This window comes from Lithobates pipiens, unplaced genomic scaffold, assembly GCF_037356315.1.
Source record: "Lithobates pipiens isolate NorthernLeopardFrog02 unplaced genomic scaffold, aLitPip1_a1.2 Scaffold_8, whole genome shotgun sequence".
Taxonomy (NCBI): domain Eukaryota; kingdom Metazoa; phylum Chordata; class Amphibia; order Anura; family Ranidae; genus Lithobates; species Lithobates pipiens.
In genome coordinates, this window is record NW_027507903.1 from 277,927,041 (window position 1) to 277,950,940 (window position 23,900).

At 39.1% G+C, this 23,900-nt stretch overlaps 1 protein-coding gene across 2 annotated transcripts in view; it reads right to left on the reverse strand.

Annotated features, from left to right (window-relative positions):
- The window catches only part of CFAP54 (cilia and flagella associated protein 54), a 538,848-nt gene that overhangs the window by 195,777 nt on the left and 319,171 nt on the right, over positions 1-23,900 (reverse strand). For both annotated transcript variants that reach the window (XM_077472059.1, XM_077472058.1), the window contains exons 37-40: positions 20,862-21,089; positions 17,981-18,204; positions 14,419-14,512; positions 13,218-13,326 (exon numbers count right to left, since the gene is read on the reverse strand). In XM_077472059.1, coding sequence (XP_077328185.1) covers positions 13,218-13,326; positions 14,419-14,512; positions 17,981-18,204; positions 20,862-21,089 — 655 coding nt within the window. The remainder of the gene's footprint in view (positions 1-13,217; positions 13,327-14,418; positions 14,513-17,980; positions 18,205-20,861; positions 21,090-23,900) is intronic.

Sequence of the window (23,900 nt, forward strand, 5' to 3'; positions counted from 1 at the left end):
CTGGAGTGCTCTTCCACTCCTCCATTATGACATTACAGAGCTGGTGGATGTTAGAGACCTTGTGCTCCTCCACCTTCTGTTTGAGGATGCCCCACAGATGCTCAATAGTGTTTAGGTCTGGAGACATGCTTGGCCAGTCCATCACCTTTGCCCTCAGCTTCTTTAGCAAGGCAGTGCTCATCTTGGAGGTGTGTTTGGGGTCGTTATTATGTTGGAATACTTCCCTGCGGCCCACTTTCTGAAGGGAGGGGATCATGCTCTGCTTCAGTATGTCACAGTACATATTGACATTCATGGTTTACTTAATGAACTGTAGCTCCCCAGTGCCAGCAGCACTCATGTAGCCCCAGACCATGACACTCCCACCACCATGCTTGACTGTAGGCAAGACATACTTGTCTTTGGACTCCTCACCTGGTTACCACCAAACACACTTGACACCATCTGAACCAAAATAAGTTTATCTTGGTCTCATCAGACCACAGGACATGGTTCTAGTAATCCATGTCCTTAGTCTGCTTGTCTTCAGCAAACTGTTTGCGGGCTTTCTTGTGCATCATCTTTAGAAGAAGCTTCCTTCTAGGATGACAACTATGCTGACCAATTTGATGTGGTGTGTGGTATATGGTCTGAGCACTGACAGGTTGACCTCCCACCCCTTCAACCTCTGCAGCAATGCTGGAAGCACTCATATGTCTATTTCCTAAAGACAACTGCTGGATATGACGCTCAGCACGTGCACTCAACTTCTTTGGTCGACCATGGCGAGGCCTGTTCTGAGTGGAACCTGTCCTGTTAAACTGATGTATGGTCTAGGCCACCATGCTGCAGCTCAGTTTCAGGGTCATGGCAATCTTCTTATAGCCTAGGACATCTTCATGTAGAACAACAATTCGATTTTTTCAGATCCTCAGAGAGTTATTTGCCATAAGGTGCCATGTTGAACTTCCAGTGACCAGTATGAGACAGTGACAGTGATAATACCAAATTTAGCATGCCTTCTCCCCATTCACACCTTGTAACACTAACGAGTCACATGACACCAGGGGGGGGGGAAATGGCTAATTGGGCCCAATTTGGTCATTTTTACTTAGGGGTGTACTTTTGTTGCCAGCAGTTTAGACATTAATGGCTGTGTGTTGAGTTATTTTGACGGGACAGCAAATTTACACTCACTACTTTACATTGTAGCAAAGTATAATTTCTTCAGTGTTGTCACATGAAAAAATATAATAAAATATTTACAAAAACGTGAGGGGTGTACTCACTTTTGTGAGATACTGTATATTTATTGTGTATTCACATCAGTCTTTTGCTTGGGCCATTTTGTATTTTAAGTGGCATTCTTATTGTAGAATATGCTTTATGTCGGAGATCACTTAACAAATATTTAAGTAAATAATTCATTTTTTTAATATAATTTCCAGTATAACACAATTTTTTAAATAGTACAAATAAGTGAACCTTAAAATGCTTTCCAAAAATCCAACACAAACAGCTTCCACACAAACTTTAAAAAACCTACAAGTGGTTGATATAAGTATGAGTTTTAGGACCGAATTGTTAGGTCCTACTGTGTCACTCTCTTGCTAACTTGTTGCAGTATCTAGCCCTACCAGCTAGGTACCAGTGACAGAGTGACACCCAGCTGATCATGCTAACAAGGGAGCAATGCTACCTCAGTATATGAAGTAAGCATGTTGATCATTTAGTAGGGGGCTTCCTAGTGCATGGGATCGATTTTTATTTCATTTAGAAACTTCTGGCTTTCAGCAGACTGGGTAAACCTCTGGCACAATGTTATCTTCTGCTAATATACCTGCTTTGAAGGTTAGGGCTGTATTTGTAGCGTGCATTTCAAGATGATCTAGTCCTCCAAAACATGAATATGATGGAAGTTACTGTAAAATAGCAAATTAAAACTGTATGCAATATTTGCATCACCCAATTATTAAGCCTAGGTTCACATTGCTGCGATTTGGCATGTGATTTCACATGTCAAATCACATGCCAAATCGGCTGCTATTGTCAGCAATGGTACTGTCCGAATTGGTGCCCAAAAGTAGTTCCTGTACTACTTTTGGTGACTTTGGGGTGCGATTTGTATAGACATCTGTCCATGAACCCACACAGATGTCTCTGAAATTGCTCCCAAAGTGGACCTGACATGCGGGTATGAAATTATGTGAGTTCAGCCGATTTCTAACCTGCTGTCAGTGTGAACCTAGGCTGACAATATATATATATGTGTTAAGGAAATGAAAATACTATTAATACTGCTTTCAATAACCTTTTTTACATCATTGACCTGAATGCCTGCTACCACTCTATTATAAATTACAGTGGATAAAGGTTCTATGAAACACTAAATGCACATGTAAATATTATCATCATTATCTGTGCAGGACAACAGCTAACAACAGCTTTTCACATATTTATCAACTAAATAGCTACCAACAAAGACGGGAAGGAAAGTTTTTGGAGTGTGCTGTGGGAAAATGTGTCCACCATTTTAAATATGTATTTCATTTTGTTTCTATTAATCATCATTTTTGTAATAACGCTTTTTATGTTTAAATCATTTCTATGTAATATAATATAATGATACATTGGGGGTTATATACTAAAGGCAAATCCACTTTGCACTACAAGTGCAAAGTGTACTTGAAATTGCACTGAAAGTGCACTTGGAACGGCAGTCACTGTAGATCCGAGGGGGGCCATACAAGGAAAATAAAAAAACAGCATTTTAGCTTGCACATGATTGGATGATAAAATCAGCAGAGCTTCCCCTTATTTCAGATCTACCCCTCAGATTTACAGCGACTGCACTTCTAAGTGCACTTTCAGTGCCATTTCAAGTGCACTTTGCACATGTAGCGCAAAGTGGCTTTGCCTTTAGTAAATAACCCCCATTTTCTTGGGCAGCTTTCTGCTGTGTTAATAGTGTCATTCCTTATTATCTCTTGTCTTTGGACATAAACTATGAAAAGACAAAAAATAAATAAATAACTTGTGTGTTACTAAACACAGCTGGTTGTATAAAATCATTTTGTAGTGAAGAATTTTAAAAAATCCCTTTTGCATAGTGACAAAGTAGTTAACCACTTGACGTCCGTGCTATAGCCGAATGACGGCTACAGCACGGACCTGAATTTCCGGGAGGTCGTCATAGGACGGCCTCCCCTTTGCGCACTCGCCACGTGCCCCCTGCAGGGGGCGCGCTGTGATCACCGAGTCACCGAGACTCGGGTGATCACCGATCTGAGTAAGAGCCCAATTCCGGCCCCTTACCACATGATCAGCTGTCAGCCAATGACAGCTGATCACGTGTGTAAACAAAAGCTCACAATTGTTTTTTTTATCGCCTCGTGCTTATAGCGTGGGGAGAAAAAAAAGCCGATCACCGGCTTATGCTCAAAGGACATTGGTCCCAAAGAGGAAGGAGGCCCATCTGCCCCCTCCTCTGCCTCCTCTGTGCCTGTCAATGCCACTGCCACCAGCCAGTGCCCACAGTGGCCACCAGTGCCACCTATCAATGCCCATGAGTGCCACCTATCAATGCCCACAAGTGCCATCTATCAATGCCCACCAGTGGTGCCAATCAGTGCCTCATCAGTGCCACCTAGCAGTGCTGTCTTTCAGTGTAACCTACCAGTGCCGATCAGTGCCCATCACTGCCACCCATCAGTGCCCATCACTGCCACCTATCAGTGCCCATCACTGCCAGCTATCAGTGACACCTATTAGTGCCACCTATTAAAAAAATTAGTAAAAATAAGTTATTCCTGCGCCACGTCATGGAAATAGAGGGAGATAAGGTACTGCTGCACACACTGGAAGGGAAATATCTGAGCCCCGGGGAATAGTGAATAGGAAAGGTAGTGGTGCACTGTACGTAAGGAAAGTGTTTCTATTGGTAAAAGCGATATATAAAATCCACAATAAGGGGATATGCAGCAAACAATATAGGTATGATAAAAAGGTGTGCCTGTGTGGCTAATTTAAACAACAACACTCATTTCTAATAATAATCTTCAACATAAATACATAAAATAGTGAAAAATAATATAAAATCCAAAGTGCAGCGTGTTGCGATCGTGAAATCGCATAAAGTGCAAGTGTTCTACTGTGCCTCTGTGACTGATTAAACAATAATACTCGTTACTATTGGTATAGAATCTACAACATAAAAACGTAAAGTAATGGAAAAAAAGGAAAAAAACACAATATAACATTCAAAGTGCAGTGTGTTGCGATCCTAGAAATCGCATATCCCCTTATTGTGGATTTTATATATCGCTTTTACCAATAGATACACTTTCCTTACGTACAGCGCACCACTACATTTCCTATTCACTAGTGCCACCTATTAGTGCCACTTCTCAGTGCCCACCAATGCCACCTATCAATGCCCTTCAGTGCCACTTCTCAGTGTCACCTCTCAGTGCACATCAGTGCCGCCTATCAGTGCCCACCACTCATCGGTCTTTTAAAATTTTTTAACAAAAAATAAAAACCGCAGTGATCAAATGCCACCAAAAGCAAGCTCTATTTGTGGGAAAATTATTTTGATTTGATTTAATTTGGGTACAGTGTTGTATGATCATGCAATTGTCATTCAAAGTGCGACAGCACTGGAAGCTTAAAATTGGTCTGGACAGGAGGGGGTTTAAGTGCCCAGTAAGCAAGTGGTTAAACAATCAACTGTTTGAGATAAAGAAAGCTGGTGTCTTTTTCCTTATCAGATATAAAAGATGCAATGTCCCTTGAGTTCAACATAATAAAGGGATCAGACCAGTATTTATGCTAATAGAAACGCAGATGACAAAACCGTAACAAGCTGGTTCACTGTAGTTCCAATTTTCTGTGAAGGTTCTCATTGATTCAGGTCATCGTTTGTCTAATAGCAGTTAAATCACATTCAATTGGACTTGTTCTGTAATTTTGAAGACATTTCACAGCTTATCCAAGATACTCCTTCAGTTCTAATGTGTGTTAAGCAAATACCTCAGCATTTACATCCACACAGAACAAGTATGTTCTTAGCTGGGCCTGTGTCTAAAGCCTCGTACACAAGATCCGATTTTCCACAGACAAAGCGTCAGACTTTTGTGTGAAGGGCGTGTGCTGTAAACTTGTCTTGCATACAAATGGTACACAATTGTCGGCCAACAAACATGAGCTTAGTGACATACTACGTGGAATTTAAGCTCTTAAGCACCACCCTTTGGGTACCTTCTGCTAATGTCGTGTTTGGTGAGCATTGATTCCGAGTGTTTGTACTTTGGACATTTGTGTGACAGACTTATGTACACACGATAGGAAAATCTGACAACAGACTTTTGTCCCCTGAAAATTTACTAGCCTTCCATCCAACATTTGTTGGCAGAAAGTTGGCCTACAATTGTCTAATGAAGCGTACTAACGGTCGGATTTTAGGCAGTCTGTCATCACACAATTCCCTGCCGAAAATCTGATCGTGTGTACAAGGCTTAACACCACCTATATCAAGTACAAGGATAATTTCTGAAGACAAAAATATGGCTGCGTCATGTGAAAACCTTTATCCCACCCTAATTCCCCTGAACATAGTGGGAGTGGAGAAGAGAGCCTTGAATTGTTTCAGGGGATCAACACCAAGTCATTGGTTCAGGTATGTGGATGATATGTGGGTCAAAATTTTTATATCAGAAATACAATCTTTTAGTGTACAGATTGGTTAGGTTAGTTTCTCTTAGGTTAGTTAATGTGGTGAACATTCACTTTGCAAAGAATACCAAATCACATGCAAGGAAAATTTAAAAAAAAAGGTTTTAGCTTGCACATGATTGGATGATGGAAGTAAGAAGAGTTTCACCTCATTCACTATACTAAGGGAAAAGTCCTTGTAAATAGCATATTTGCCATTTAGTAAAATCAACCCTATAAAGATCGAGTTTACATGGGAAGAGGTAGAGAATAACGCATTACCCTTTTTGAACTGTGTTGCATGTCACATAGGGCAGTGAACTTAACCATCTAGGTCTATCGTAAACCCACCCACACACTTTAACACAGACTAGGGGTAATTAGAACTTTGCAACATTCGGTTGAAATGGTAACAACAAACACATAGTCTATGGCCAAAGACATCTCAACAGTGCTTTGGATTGTGGCTACTCACACTGGCCTTTTATTAAAACATCCACAAAATCAAGCAAAAACACAGCACCATCCAACAGAGGGGAGAAGCAAAGCACACATTCATATAGTTATCCCATATGTAGCTAGAGGGTTGGAAAGATCTTTATCAAATATAGCATCCCTGTGTCTTTCTATTCCAGCAAAACACAGAGATGGAAGCTTGTACTTCCAAGAGTGCCAACACCCAAACACAAGTGAAGTAACTTGGTATTTGCAGCGCAGTGTAGGGAGGAATGCAAAGACCTGTACATTAGGGAGACAACATTGGAGGGTGAATTCTACAGGCAAAGACTCAAACGTTTTCCTATACGTTTAGGGAAAGGGACTTGTTTTGAGGACAGTAAGGTGCACATTTTGGACAGAGAACAATAAATTCACAAGAAGTGTGAAAGAGGCCATCTACATCACACTGGAGAAACCATCATTAAACATGGTTAGAAACCTAGGACACCATGGGAATGATTTACTAAAACTGGAGAGTGCAAAATCTTGTGCAGCTGTGCATGGTAACCAACTTAATCATCTAACTTCAACTTGTTCAATTAAGCTTTGACAAGAAACCTGGAAGCTGCACTCTAAATTAGCCCCATCTGTCTTTCCCATATAATATAATACCCCATATTAATTTTAACATCTCTTCCCTGTCGTTTTTACAACAGTTCACACCTTCAGCTCTGTAAATCAAGGGATTAACTCCAGTAAAGCCTTCCTAACACCAAGGATGACATTATTAACAAGAATTGGGTGGTTCCACAATTTTCACATCTCCCAGACTGTTTTTGCACAATAATAACTGCATTTTCATGGTGATTGGATCGAGGTGTCAGTGCTACCTGTGTGAATATAAATGCTGGGAGATTTTCCTGACACTAATTATTGTTAAAAAAAAAGTGGCTTGGAAAAGCTACAGAATGTCTTCAACATTACAGAACAAGTCCTGTTGAATGTGACTACTAGATTAGTTCCATATATTTGTATAGATTAAAATATCTTTGATAAATGTGATTTTTTTTAATGAAAAAAAATGTGGATTTGTTTGATCTAAGAATGTTTATTTGTATACCTTTTGCTTACAAATGTACTATATATAAACAGCTTTTTTTAAAAGAGGGCTATATTGAAAAAATGCTGACTAAGAGTCTTATTTATTGGTTAACTATTATTTTCTCTGTTAACTTGATGCAAGGGACAGAAAAGGAAGATGCACTGCTATTGAGAAAGCCATAGCTCCAACACATGACAATTGACAGCCACATAAACCATGCACTAAGTTAACAATTTTGACCTTACTTGGTGAATTTAGTAAGGGTGAGGTGTTATTCTCTCGCCAGAGGGGGCATTTTCAGAGCTGATTTGGAGAAAAATATTTATATATATGTTTTCCCCTTCATTAGATATAGTGAATGCATGATGCTATACTGTATTTGCTTATATCTACCATTATGATTGCTCTTTCCTGTACTAGTTAACTTTTTCTATTAACTGTCTAAGTCAGCCTTTCTCAACCTTTTCAACACAGAGGAACCCTTGAAATAGTTCTCCGGTCTTGGGGAACCCCTGCTAAAAATTTGAAATCTATAACTCATGATACATTAGTGTGATGGTCAGTGGGAAGAATGGTCCTTACACTTGTGGTCATTGGGAAGAATTACCTCCTTACAGATAGCTCAAAAAGATCAATGGTGTCAGTGGGAACTTATATGAGAGGCAGAATTTGCCCAATGCTGAAGGAACCCCTAGCAACCTTTGGAGGAACCCTAGTTGAGAATCACTGGAATCAAGTATTTAAATTGCTGCAGTCACTCATTGGTATAGATTTGGCCATCAAGTTTCACTATTATTTAAGGAGTTGCCATTTTATGGATGATCTTTTCAGAGTGGGTCTATATGTATTTTCATTTAGAATACTTTTGAGTTTGTGTGTTTGATAAACTTAAGTCGGCACTCCAGTAAAGATTTGTGGTATGCTTTTTTACATCAAATGCCTATAAAACAGCTCAACAGGTATGCTGATGTATTTCAGCCACTCTGGGCCTAACTCATATGCCCTGTACCAACGGTCGGACATTCTGACTACAAAATCCATCTGATTTTTTCAGATGGATTTTGGCCCAAACTTGTCTTGCATACACACGGTCACACAAAGTTGTCGGAAAGTCTGATTGTTTAGAACGTGGTGACGTAGATCACGTATGTGGGGACTATAAAGAGGGCAGTAGCCAATAGCTTTAGTCTTGCCATTTATTCTGAGCATGTGTGGCACTTTGTCCATTGGAATTGTCTACAAACGATCGGAATTTAAAGATCGGATTTTGTTGTCAGAAAATTTTAGATCCTGCTCTCAAACTTTGTGTGTTGGAAATTCCGACGGAAAAAGGAGCCCGCACACAATCGGATTTTCCGACAACAAGATCCGATCGCACATTTTCTGACGGAAAGTCTGAACCTGTATACAGGGCATTAGTTGTACTGGAGTGCTGGCTTGCGCTTATCATAATCGTTACTGGAGAGGCTTGCAGAGGTCAAGCCTGAGCATCAGTGTTCCTTGATGACTGGAATTTGATGCTGTGATTGAGTGCAGTTTTCTTTCCTTGCATGTGTGAGTTTGTTCTGCTAAATTTCCTCATCATAGGGGTCAAAAAGGGACATTGAGGGTAAAGACAAGTATGCAACCCTTTTATTTCAAAGATTAAACTTCACCTCTGGCTACATAGATAAAGAGAGATCTCCATGCCAAGAATTGAAGCACCAAACCACTACTAAGATGAAAGTGGACTAAGAGTGCCCCCTTCATTGGGGCCTGATTGGCTACAGTGCAAATAGTCTAGAAGTGAATTGGCAGCCGAAGCAGCTGCTGACAAGGCCTGTGGCTGCCATTAAAGGTCCAGTTCACTTCTAGTCTATACATATAGTTGTTAATCACTCCCTGATAAAAGGGGGTGCTCTGGTATCCCAAAAATGCACTGGCTACTACTACTGGATTGTCCCCTTGACTTTTAGTGAAATTACGTTGCGTCTGGACCTCTTAGCAGTGGTGTGGATCTTTAATTACATATTTTTTTCAACTTTTTCACTTTTTCATCTTTAAAGAATTCAAAGTGATAGAGATAGAGAAATCTGCCTTTGTCAGGCAGGAGGGTGGGTGCTTTTAACCTTTTGTTAACTCCAAAGAAGGAGGTGCTTCGGTAATGCTGCCCATTGATTTTAATGGCAGGGGTAGTTCAGGAGCAGTGTATACACCGATCCCTCTCCGCCCCAAAGACGCTGCTTGTAGGACTTTTTTTTTGGCCCTACTGGGACGGTGTAAAGCAAGGCATAAAATTCAGAACATCCCTTAGTTAAAGCAGCACACAGTATACACAAAAACACTGGTTAGGCACATGTTTAACCCTTTGATCACCCTAGATGTTTTACCCCTTCCTAGCCAGTGTTATTAGTACAGTGACAGTGCATATTTTTAGCACTGATCACTGTATTAGTGTAACAGGTTCCCACAAAGTGTCAAAAGTGTCAGTCAGTGTCAGATTGTCCGCCGCACAATCGCAGTCCCGCTATAAGTTGCCGATCGCCGCCATTACTATTATAAAAAAAGTTAAATAAAAACTCCAGTATATATATTGTACCATAGTTTGTAGACACTATAACTTTTGCACCAATAAATCAATATACTCTTACTGGGATTTTTTACCAAAAATATATAGCAGAATACATATTGGTCTAAATTGATGAAGAAATTGGACTTTTGTTTTGGTTTTTTTTCAAAAATTATCAGTCTTTTTTGTTTATAGTGCAAAAAATAAAAAACCCAGTGGTGGTCAAATACCACCAAAAGAAAACTCTGTTTGTGGGAAAAAAACAAACGGGGTTATTTACGAAAGGCAAATCCACTTTGCACTGAAAGTGCACTTGGAAGTGCAGACTCTCTAAATCTAAGGGGGTAGATCTGAAATGAGTGGAAGCGCTACTGATTTTATCATCCAATCATGTGAAAGCTAAAATGCTGTTTTTTTTATGTTCCTTGCATGTCCCTCTTGGATCTACAGCAACTTTACTTTCAAGTGCACTTGCAGTGCAAAGTGGATTTTCCTTTGGTAAATAACCCCCACAGTGTTGCATGACCACGCAATCGTCAGTTAAAATAATAAAGTGCCTTTTAGGAGAAAGTGGCCTGGTCATGAAAAGGGGTAAATGTTCTGGAGGTTAACTGGTTAATGCACATATATTTTCCAGGCATATTATTGTTGAAATTATTTTTCCAGTGACATGTTCTCATTAAGCCCTAATCTCAGGTGAAAAGCATTAGAGAAGAGTGCTAGTCGGCTAGACTTTACAAGGACATATCTGTACATAGAAGAAACATGGCGTGTGGCATTTCATGTGTATGCTTAAACAAAAATGAAAGAAATCATTTCATTTACAGAGAAATTGTATTATAAAAAGGCAGTGTCTTCTATGTCCAACTCTACTGTGTATTACTGCTTTATTCTGAAGAGTAAAGCTGGCCATACACAGTTAGTTTTAAAGATAATAGATTTAACGTGGATTGAACAACCCCCCCCCCCCCCTCCATTGAGACATTGTAACCTGACAACAGCACCCTCTGCTGTCAGGATACAGCGAACTAGCTGGAATTTCAATCCGTGTATGACCAACTTTACATGTTATTTTAATGCCCCGTACACACGGTTGGACTTTTCGACGGAAAATGTGCGATCGGATTATGTTGTCGGAAAATCCGACCGTGTGTGAGCTCCATCTGACTTTTTCCGTCAGAATTTCCGACACACAAATTTTTAAATCTGGATCTAAAATTTTCCGACAACAAAATCTGATCGTTTAAATTCCGATCGTGTGTAGACAATTCTGATGGACAAAGTGCCATGCATGCTCAGAATAAATTACAAGATGAAAGCTATTGGCTACTGGCCCGTTTATAGTCCCGTCGTACGTGTTGTACATCACCGCGTTCAGAGCGTTCGGATTTTCCGATCACTTTGTGCGACCATGTGTATGCTAGATAAGTTTGGGCCAAGATCCGTCGGAAAAAATACATGGATTTTGTTGTCGGAAAGTCCGACCGTGTCTACAGGGCACTTTTTCTTCTGGGCAGACTCAACTCTGCTTTATAAAATATTTCCCTAGTATCTGAAATATAAGAAAAATCCAGATTAACACCCCACAGTGCCCAGACAGGTTACATTGACATTAAAACATTCATGTAAAATCTTAATTTGATTATTTTAGGGCCTTATTTACAAGCATAATGTTAAGTCCGCTCTGTGGGTTATAGAATCATTGAGTCGTAAAAAGGATCACCCCTCTAGGTCAGTATTTTATTGGACCACATTTTGCTTTAATTACAGCATTTAGTCTGTTGGGATTTGTCTCCACTAACACCCCCACAGGATATCACCACCTCCATGCTTTACTGTAGTAATGGTGTTATTTGGATGGTGAGATGTATGGGATTTCTGCCACACATAGTTTGGTGTTAAGTCCAAATCTTTAAATTTTAGTCTCATCTGATTTGTTCCATGTGGCCTCAGAGGTGTGTTTAAGGTGGTCAGATGAGACTAATATTTTATTATTTGACCTCAACACCAAACGATATGTCTTCATATACAGTGAGGCAAAAAAGCATCTAACCCCCTGCTGATTTGGTAAGTTTTCCCACTGACGAAGAAAGGATTAGTCTATAATTTTAATGGTAGGTTTATTTTAACAGCGAGAGACAGAATAACAACAGAAATATCCAGAAAAAAATCATTTAAAAAAAGTTATAAAATGATTTGCATTTTAATGAGTGAAATAAGTATTTGACCCCTTCACATGACGCAGTACTCGGTGGCAAAACCCTTGTTGGCAATCACAGAGGTCAGACATTTCTTGTAGTTGGCCACCAGGTTTGCACACATCTCAGGGGGGATTTTGTCCCACTCCTCTTTACAGATAGATCCTCTCCAAATCATTAAGGTGTCGAGGCTGATGTTTGGTAACTCGAAAATTCAGCTCCCTCCACATATTTTCTATGGAATTATGGTCTGGGGACTGGCTAGACCTTAATGTGCTTCTTCTTGAGCCACTCAGCAGGGGATCAAATACCTTTTCCCTCACAGTAACACCATTCCTACAGTAAAGTATGGAGGTGGTAATATCATGTTACGTGGGTGTTTCTCTGGAGCTGGGACTGGAACATTTGTCAGGATAGAAGAAAATGGATTTGGCAAATTACCATCAAATTCTTGGGGAAAATCTGCTGCCTTGTGCCAGAAAGCTGTCAATAGGATGAAAGTTTACCCTTCCAACATGACAATGACCCAAAGCACACAGCAAAATGACCACACAGTGGTTGAAGGAGAAAAAAGGTGAATGTCCTTGCATGGCCTAGACAGAGCCCAAACCTAAACCCCATTGAAAATCTGTGGAATGACACAAATGGTCATAATCAAATCTAACTGAACTTGAGCAGTTCTGCAAAGGGAGTTTTACTTGGATGTTATCAATTACACTAGTAAATACAGCTGGATAAAAAAAGGGTGGTGATTATTTTCTATACCCACTGTATACTGCATATACAGTGTCTCCCAAAAGTGAGTACACCCCTCACATTTTTGTAAATATTTTATTATATCTTTTCATGTGACAACACTGAAGAAATAACACTTTGCTACAATGTAAAGTAGTGAGTGTATAGCTTGTATATATATATATATATATATATATATATATATATATATATATATATATATATACGCAAACTTTTTTTTTTTTTTTGAGAGAGAGAGAGACAGAAAAAAAAGAGAAAGACACAGAGGGGCACTTAAATGTGTACAAGCGGTACAAGCAGTAGTTTTCTTTTCTACAAAAAGTTTAAAAGATGCATTAACTACCAAAGTCCTGTGTGAAAGATGAAAAGTAGAATAGTGTGTTTCTGCATGCATTAGGGATGATGGAGATAAAGAACATTGTGATTGTTTATTTGCTTAGGATACAAATGTATGTCAAGTTAACAGATGTAATATAGCCCTGACCTGAATGACCAATGTGTCCCTTCCGATCAATATCTTCTCCAGGACTCCTCACTTTATTACACACTGTGCCAACATGAAGCTGTTTTCCTATATAATTCCTGCAATGCATCTAAAAAAAATCAACACAAAAAAGAATAGATCTGAAAGCTTATGTTAACAAATCTTTTTATTCAATTTATAGTGTGCATGTTCTTGAAATAGCATAATAGCAATGTGACTTTACAGCTAATCCAGTGTGGGGGAGGCAAGCCGATGTTTATCTTGTCCTTTAGCAAAAAATATCATAACAGCATTTTATCTTTCACCAAAAGATCTTTCAAAATTATTGTGTTTTTCTTTTTCTTTGAGCAAAAAATAAAGGTTATTGGTTATCATTATATCAAAAACTCAAAATCGCAAAAACAAAAATCTACAGTTATATTTCATGACACAGCTTTACATGTAGTAAATACGTTTAATTGGCATGATCCAAATTAAAAAAATATATATATTACATATTGAAAGGATTATATATACCAGTGATGGCGAACCTTGGCACCCCAGATGTTTTGGAACTACATTTCACATGATACCCATGCACTCTGCAATGTAGCTGAGCATCATGGGAAAGGTAGTTCCAAAACATCTGGGATTCTGGGATGCCAAGGTTCACCATCACTGATATATACTGTATATACCTGTATATACACAACAGTTGTGTGAACAAAATGCAATATATGTACAAGTATTAAATATTAAAAAAGGTGCAATAAACAAAATGTTGAACACCTAATAAAAAAATTGAGCCTATCTTTGCGAATGCAAAGGGTATTTTTACCACGGGGCACAAAAACATTACCAATAAGTGTCTGATTTACCTGTAAACATAGAGTTGGCAAAGTGCCCATCCACACATGTCTATACTGATTCCAAGCTGTAGCTTTAAAATGGAACATCAGCCATTTTTTTTAAGGTGCAGTTGGGCATCTTTTAACCAAACAGAACACAGATAGTTATGATTAAACATAATTAAGACTAGCACATGATCCTTTTCAGTGGTAGATAGTGTTAAGGAGGGCTACAGAAACTTGGATAATAATGAATATGCATTTGAAAATCCAATTTAGTGGATACAAACCTTTTTTTTTTCACAGAAAAAATATTTTCCTGGGAAACATAAGTATATTTAAATCCAGTAACATGAATATTAACAGAGACTAACCTTGTCATCACTGTTGCCTGGTGGTGTGTGGATGGCAGCCAACATTCTCTGTGCATGAACCAACAGTGGGGTTACTTGCTCTGTAAATCTTTCACTATCGTACAGAGAAAGGTATGTTAAAATCTTACACATACTTCATATTTACAAGTTTCTAAACAGCCTAAACAGGCAATTTAATTTAGCATGTTAAATTTTCGAAGACATCATCATCAATTAGCGCTACATAAGCCAAAATAATACATAAAAAAGATTTTTCCAATAAATTCCAAGCAGCTAACCTTATATTTTGACCCCTTTCACACTGAGGCATTTTGCAGGCGCTATATCTTTAAAAACCACCCTAAAACAGCTGCTCCGTTCACTCCAGTGTGAAAGCCCGAGAGCATCAGAAAAAGTCCTGCCAGCAGCTTCTTTGGAGCGGTGAAGGAACGGTGAACTCACCACCCCTCCCCATTGAAATCAATGGGGCAGCACTGCTATACCGCCGGCAAAACGCGGCTGCGGTGGCATTTTGCAGGTGGATTTAACCCCTTTTTGGCCACTAGCGGGGAGTTAAAACTGCCCGCTAGTGGCAGAATAGCGCCTCTAAAACGACGGTAAAGCGGCGCTAAAAATAGCCTCTTTACCACTGATGCCCGGGGCAGCACAATGTGAAAGGGGTCTTAATGATCATTTGAAAGCTAATGAAGCCATGAGCAGACACATCCTGGCTACAATTGAAATTGCCGTAACCATTGTTAGGTTATGAGGGCATGAAAGGGCACATAAGGTGATATTTATGAACTGCCGCTTCTTTCAAAATGAGGTAGGAACAACAGTTTTGCCCCTATTGGACGATGCTACACTGATCTTGAATTTAGAGTTGCTTTTTTTACTCTCATGTAGGCTGTGCCTGCTTGTACTAAAGAGGGATGAAAAAAATGTTGCAGGGGCATTATCACTGCTGATTCAAAAGCATGAAGCCTACCAATCAGCACTTGGCCATGCTTGGTCCTGCCAATTGTTTTCTGGATTGACAAAACTGCCTCTGCTATTAAAAAGCTCCCATTGAGAGCTGCAGGGTCTGGGAGGGGGAGTGTGTGAGACACACAAGAAGGAGGATTTGGCTCAGTCACGGGGTGTAAAGGACGTTTTTGTTCACCTTATGAGGCTTGTGCATTACATAGTAACTATATTTCCTACTTGTTCAGACTGTCATGCAAGAGCCTTTAGATTTCCTTTAACATTTTCATATATATACTGTCTTGGAGGCAATGTTTTAAAAAAGACAGGAGAAAATGTTGTGTAGCCATTTGGTCTTGCTTTTTCCTGAAAGAAATCTACAGATATGGCACTATGACAATGTGGCCAAATACTGTTTAATGTCATTCACTTTGATGTCCCAATATGAAAATTAGTTGCCAGTTATCTATAAAATGCTGTTGAACAATGAAACAAAATGGTTAGTTGTAGTTTTTAACACTTAACTGAGCTTATCATGTAATATTGCAGACATTTTACTTTACTAGTGGCATCCTCAATTCAAATGATCATTGGCAAAATACCCCAGCATTTATTGCCATACTCGTAACTCGGCCCCCTTCATTAAATCACTATGGTGTCATGCAATGCGTTAAGACAGATGCTGATTACCCAACAACGTAACAAGAAATTTGAAAAATTGTGAAACCATTTTGATTTTGTTAATGGAACAGAACCCTAAACCACCAGACCTGAAACCTGAAAGTGAGGTATAATAACAAAAATAAAGCGGTAATTTATTATTTTTGGGATCTGCCATTCATTTGTTGTTGGGAAAATAAATACACAGGAACACACATTTAAAGGAGAAGTATATCCAAAGCTTTTTTCGCCCTACTTCTATGGATTACAGGAATGCAGTTCGTCCTGCACTTCTGTGACTCGTTTTCAGCGGGACCCGCTGTTGGCTGACGACATTCACCTTGTCCAGGCTCAGGATCCATTCAAGTGCCTGGACCGGCAGTCACCAACTCTCTGCTCTCTGAAAACTGAGAACTGAACAATAAGCAGTCTTTGATAACTCAGTTCTCAGTCTTAGAACACTCATACTTATTTTTTTTAAGCCCAGCTTGATAAAGTACTTAGTAAGTTTTATACCTGAACTCCACAGTGATATCACATACAAGCATGCCCCACTTTTAAGTACACAATGGGGTTTATTTACTAAAGCTGGAAAGTGCAAAATCAGGCTCACTTCTGTATAGAAACCAATGAGCTTCCAGGTTTTATTACCAAAGCTTAATTGAACAAGCTGGGGTTAGATTGGTTTCTATGCAGAAGTGAGACAGATTTTTCACTTTCCGGCTTTAGTAAATAAACCCCATTGTGTACTTAAAAGTGGAGTAGGCCTGTATATAAATATATGTAAATATAAATATTAAAAAAAAAAAATATATATATATATATATATATATATATATATATACACACTCACACACACACACACACACTTATACATGCAACATGTTTTCATTAAAATTATGAAATTTATTTTACAGAGAAACTATAATGGTTTTAAGTCAATTTTTATTTTCTTTAGGTCTATACATTTGTAAGCTGTTGTTTTGTATGTGTTTTTCAATACTTATAATTAAATATTTGTTATGATACACAACAGAGGGTTCCCAGAGAAAACAAAGATAAACAGAATGCACAGTGGTTTGCTCTACAGCTCCCATTAGGCTCAATTCACAAAGCTAACACATAAGGATAAGTATACGTATTTTCAAAGTTATTTTCAACTGAGTCCAATGAGATTTGAAAAAATACCATCCCCTGGCTGAAAAGAAAGATCCTTATCTTTGTTCAGCTTTGTGAATTGAATCTTGTCTGTAAAAACCTCGAACTGAGCCACCTGAATTTCTGTAAATCATTGGAGATGAAACAAGGGACTTATTTTAGCACAGCTTAATGATGTAAAAAATAAAATAAATGATGTTGGATGCATGGAAGACGAGTATCCTCTATTATAAATATGCAATAGTTCGTATTTACCTGACTAATTTTATTTAATTATTTTTAGTCGTAAATGTAATAAAAAAAGAAAATTTGTACAAACCACTATGCACACATTTTACTTTTGTACCCCAGTTTGTCTTTACTTTAATTTCCTAATAGGACAAGGGGAGAAAGGGACAGCAATCTAATTCCCTGGGATTACATCACAATTGCATTGTTGCTCCATCACTAATCTTCTAGTTTAATCAGCAGGATAGGGGTGCCCTAAACAAACCTGTGGTGCCTGGATAATAATGTGTAACTGGTTGAACAGAATTGCAAAGTTTTAAGCAAGTAGGGTAGGATTTATGTAATATACTGTATAATCTCAACAGTGTATTTAGTCTCTTGTCTGTAATTTATTTTTAAGCACCATGCTATAATTCAGGATGGTGGTTCATGTCAAGAAACTCATCTTTAAATTTTCATGCTTTAATATTCATGTGAATTTAGAAAAAAAATGCTTCCTAATTGTGTGCAGCTGGCATAGATATACTTATATAATAGATATTTTGATTTGTTTTTCAAATGCAGAGAGACTTACTGAGTCAGTATATTGAACTGGATTGCTACATGAACCAGTGCTTTCCATCTTTTCATGTGATATAAAACTTCTATAGCTTTTAGAACCAGATCACATGTCCAGCGCATATCAATTACTGTGACATCATCAAGTGGATATTCAAAAGTAAGATTTGATCCACCTTCCTCATCAGCAATGCCACCCATGCAGCTGGGGACACTGAACTTTTCATTTTCATCAACAACCTAAGAAAACAAATTGCACTATGTTAGTTCTAAAGAAATCATTTTGCCAAGAAAATAATATACAGTAAAACCTTGGATTACAATAATAATTTGTTCCGAAAGCATGCTTGTAATCCAAAGCACTCGTATATCAAAGCAAATTCCCCCATAAGAAATACTTGAAACTCAAATGATTTGTTTCACATCATTTATTCATAATTTCTTCAGTTAATAGTCCATATAAAAAGATTATAGAAATGTGATTTGGTTGTGTAACCATAAAATACCCATCCACAAATGTCAGCCTCCTCAAGTGGATTAGAAGCAAAATCCAGCAGGAGCTACAGAGTATAAAAGAGCAAAGAGGCACCTCTAAGTGTAACAATATGGTTACATTTAATGAAGGTGGCACAAATGAGGTGGAACTGATGGGCACTGATGATGGGCACTGATTAGCAGCACTGATGGGCACTGATAGGTGGCACTGATGGGAGGCACTGATATGCTGCATTGATGGGCATTGATAGGCGGCACTGATGATCACTCATGGGTGGCACTGGTGGGCACTGATAGGCGACACTGTTGGGCACTAAAAGGCTGCACTGATTGGTACTTATGGGTGGCACTGATAGGCAGCACTGCTGGGCACTAATAGGCGACACATATGGGCACTAATATGCGGCACTGACAGATGTCACTGCTAGTGGGCACAGATTGCCATCTGCCTGGGCACTGAATGCCATCTCCTTGGTGGTCCAGGGTTGCATAGCTTTTAGGGTACCTTTGTGGGCATCCCTGGTGGACTGGTGGCATCCCTGGTGGCCCTGGGCAGGCATTCGGGGGTGGGCTGCTGGGCTGATAAACAATGAGCACAGACTCCCCTGTCAGGAGAGCCGCCGAACGGCTCTCCTCTAATCGTGTCTGTCAGACGTGAGTGAGGAAAAGCTGATCAACAGCTCTTCCTATTTACATTCTTATCAGCCATGATTGGACACTACTGATTATGTGGTAAAGAGCCTCCATCAGAGGCTCTTTACGGAGATCGGTGTAGTGGTGTGTCGGACTGACGCGCCGCACCCACTGATCACCGGATGCATGCCCCCACGGGCCCCCACAAGCATACAGTTATACTGCTGGATGTCATATGACACCCAGTCAGGATAACTGAACCACTGCCTGCCCATTATTCTGCTATAGGTCGGGCAGGAAGTGGTTAATCATTAACTATGTGAGTTTCGAAAAGGTTGTACTTTCAATTAAATGTAACTGTATTGCTACACTTAGAGGCGCCTTGGACTATTTCTTGAACTCAGCCCGCCTTTTCCCTAGACTGTCATAGAACCACACTATTTGTCTGATAACCAAAAGTATTTATTTGCTTTGCTCAGTTCACCTCTGCCCTGGCGTGGTTGCTAGGCACTATAGCATTGTGTATAAGTCCTGGGGGCAACTGAGTACCGGTAGGCCTCCTTGCCTTATGGGAAAGGGGGCTGCTATAAGTGAAGAACATTTGCGTGAATACCATGAGAAATAACCCAAAATACATTGCAGGGCTCTGATTAGCTTTAAATATTCACATGCACTTTATTGTACTGTAACTGAAAGCTACATTTTATTCTGCATCTACTGCCATTCAGACTTTTCCCAAGCTGCAGTATTTATGACAGTTATTTCTTTATCATTTCATTTCATCTTAATTTCTCTAGTTATCTTATGCCTAAAACGATATTTTTTTTATTTCTAATACACAATAAAAATGACCTTCAGCCAGGAACATGTACAGATCACAGTATCTTGAAGACATACGTAAGGTGATTTCTGTTCTTGAGAAAACATAATAAAGGCTGCTTACAGTCCACCCTTTATAAAACAGGCAACGAAGGAAAGCTGGGAAAAACAGTAGCTATGAGCACTTTTTATTGTGTCTAAAAATAAAGAATCAGTAAGCAAGTGTAAAATGTTACTGGGAAAGAGTAATGTGTGTTGGCCTTGTACCAGAATTTGTTCAAGACACTAATGAATCATGTGTAGCATGAAAGTAGTGTTTGCCAGCAGCTTTATTCCTCTCTGATTCTCTCTGCTATATGGACATTTTTAATTGACTGTAGTAAATGTAACGTTTTATCTTCAGCTGTCTGGGACAGAACTTCATTTCTCTTGGGAATGCCAAATATTTACTATACAAACATATCTTCTTTGGGACACATTCACATTTTTACAGTGGTAAGTGTATAATTTTGCAGTCAAATTCGAAAGACAAAATCATCCCCGTGAAACTGATTTTTACAGCCTGATGAGCAAAGCCACTGCATAACAGGAAGGTGTGATTTGCCTAACACAAGCTTTAGAGTTAAAATTACTTAATTGTGGTCACTGAGTGGCCATCATGCTTGCTTTGATTGTCAGGGCTGAATTTTAGTGATAGTCAGCGATGGCGGGCCATTGTTCCTGTGCATCCTCCATGAATCTTGTAACCAAAAGAAAAAAAAATGAAATGTAGTGCACATTAAAAGGGTCAGGTCTCCCAAAATATCTGTAAACTGTAATTTTTTTGTAGTACATAAAGTTACATTTTTTTTGTTAAGAAGCCCCTATGACGTGATATTTACCTATTATATTTTTTGCTAGATGCGGGTTAAATAGGACAAAATAAAAAAAATCATAAGTGGATCACATACCTTCAAAGAACCAGTGTTTTGGAGGACAAGTATCATGTCAAGGACTGAATCTGCTGCAAAGTAGAATGGTATCCATATTACACTGTTCAGGAGGTCCCTTGTGATGGGAAAAAATCCTTTAGTGGCATCAAATCCTTTGGCAGTCACCTGCAATTCAAGTACAAGGTTCCAAAGTACACGACACACATTCTGAAGCAATGTCCAGTGTCCTCCTCGATGTGCAAGAACCTGAATATTTCAAAACCAAAGCTTCATCAAGCAGCCCATGGAATAAAATACAACCTTGTAAGTCTAAAATGTTTAGTTAAGGTAGAGGATATTGTATATTCAACAAGAAAAAAAATCGGAGTTATAAGTAGAATAAAACAATGTAAAGTAGCTTAAGGTAAATTCATTTTTGCTTGCATACTTTACATGTTTGTTATTGTGTTAAGCTTGTATAAGAGCAATGTAAAAGCATTTTCTGAGCTTTCAATAAGCTTTGTTGAAACCTTTAAAGTTCTATTCAACTCCAGTTTGTAAATGCTGAACACAGAACCTAATGGGAGTATTGATTGCCACTTTAAGCAAGCTGCTAGCAGGCTTTAGCAGACTTTCAACAAGCTTCAGGTAGTGCTGAAGCCTGCTAGCAGCTTGTTTAAAGTGGCAATCTACACTCCCATTGGGATTTGTGTTCAACATTTAAAAGCTGGAGTTGAATGGCACTTTAAAAGCTTCACCAAAATTTTCTGAAAGCTCTGAAAATGCTTTGTAAAAGCTTGTTGTTCACGTTGCTCTTAAGCAAAATAAAGCCCGATTGAAACAGGCCTTAATGTATTGATTGGCCACTAAAGCTAGCTTTCAGTGATGAAGTGCAATTACTCTACAGAAGACATTAGCCACACAAGCCCGTAGACATGAATTGTGAGAAGGGGTACAAAGCACAACAGTTGTATAGCACTGCAAAGTAGAACTCAGTCAACAAACAGTATGAGCATATATGTCTGCAACCATGTACATATGTAATTACAAATAATACTACAAATAATATGCAAAAAGATATTTCAAACTTTGGCAAAACAAAACTCTGGACTGCCGCACTCTTCAGAAGACAACTTTCTTTTATTGGAAAATCCCATCACAGCTCAACAAACACAGCGAACAAGTAAAAATTGCTGACGTTTCGCACAAGCTGTAGTGCTTATTCACTATTCGCACTACAGCTAGTGCGAAACGTCAGCAATTTTTCCTTGTTCGCTGTGTTTGTTGAGCTGTGATGGAATTTTCCAATAAAAGAAAGTGGTCTTCTGAAGAGTGCGGCAGTCCAGAACTTGTTTTTCGTCTGTCCCTAAAACTTCTTATTAGAAACAGATTAGGTCATAAAATAAGTGGGCTGTCCGTTGAGATGGAAAATGTATCACTAAGGCCGCGTACACACGGGCGGACTGTTCGCCCAACTTTGTCTGAGCGGACAGTTTCAGCGGACAGTTTGACGGACAAGGTTTTTCGGAATTTCCGAAAAACTGTCCGCTGAAACCTTGTTTCAGCGAACAGTCCGCTCGTGTGTAGGCTTGTTCGTCAAACAAAGTTGCGCACATGCTCAGAAAGGATTTTCACGCCGAAAGCTATAATGCAGTGTATAGGACGTCGTATTTTTCGTCCCGTCGTACGCGCCGTTCACGTCATCGCGCACGGTTTCAGCAAACTGTTCGTTCGTCGTGTGTGGCCATGTCCGTCCATGCTAATTTTGAGCGGACTGTTTGCCGAAACTGTTGGACGGACAAAGTTGGGCGAACAGTCCACCCGTGTGTACGCGGCCTTAGTGTTGGTAACCTAGAACAAACCCAATTTTTCCTTTCATTACATAAGGTTTCCACTGCAGATCTCTGCTTCTGAACATGCTAATTTACTGACTATTATACTGACCGACATGCTTCAATACTTTGAGTCACTTATTGGAAACAAGCATACAGTTAAGGACTTCTAACTTTTCTGATGCACATGCTTCTTTCAAGTCAGTGACTTATAGAATATTGAAACCAATAGGTCTACATAAAAAACAGAAAACTAGCATTACCATGAAGTCAACAAGAGCAGCCCTCATTACTTCTCTCACCTAAAAGACATGGCAGACCTATAAAGCTTTCATATGACTATTAGAAAAATAGGGCTATAATTTATAGGTATGCAATGCTAAGTTAATTGTACTACTCTGTAAAACAAACTGTAATGCCACGTACACACGAACTGACTTTCGAAGGACTAGGTCCGACGGTCTTTCCGACGGACTTTTGGCAGAGTTCCGACGGACTTTCCGAATGAACGGACTTGGCCACACACAATCGCACCAAAGTCCGACGGATTCGAATGTGGTGAGGTATGACTAGACTAGAATAAGGAAGTTCATAGCCAGTAGCCAATAGCTGCCCTAGCATCGGTTTTCATCCGTCGGACTAGCATATACACGAGTGGATTTCTCAATAGGAACTGGGTCCGGTGGAGTTCCGGCAAAAAAAATTGAAACATGTTCTATTTCTAAAGTCCGTCAGATTTTTGGACAGCAAAGGTCCGACAGAGCAAATCCGTCGGAAAATCCGATCGTGTGTGGGCTCCATCGGACCTTTGCTGTCCAAAAATCTGACGGACTTTAGAAATAGAACATGTTTCAATTTTTTTTGCCGGAACTCCACCGTTGAAAAGTCTGGTCGTGTGTACGTGGCATAAGAAGCAACAAAAACATTTATATATATATATATATATATATATATATATATATATATATATATATATAATATTACACATTAAAACTGTATTTTTGATTTACTGATAGTTTGAACATGATAACACAATGAACCTAACTGTAAGAAAACATGATTAGATATATTATATAATTTAGACAGAGTGCAAAAGTGAAGCTGCTCAACTCTCTAAATACAATTGTAAATCAATCTTTTTGGTTTCCCACCTCTGGCAGAACTGGTAACATGCAAATCAACAACTCTGTAAGTCCAGCCACCCTGACAGATTACGAGTCACTAACCCTCATGCAATATTTATATA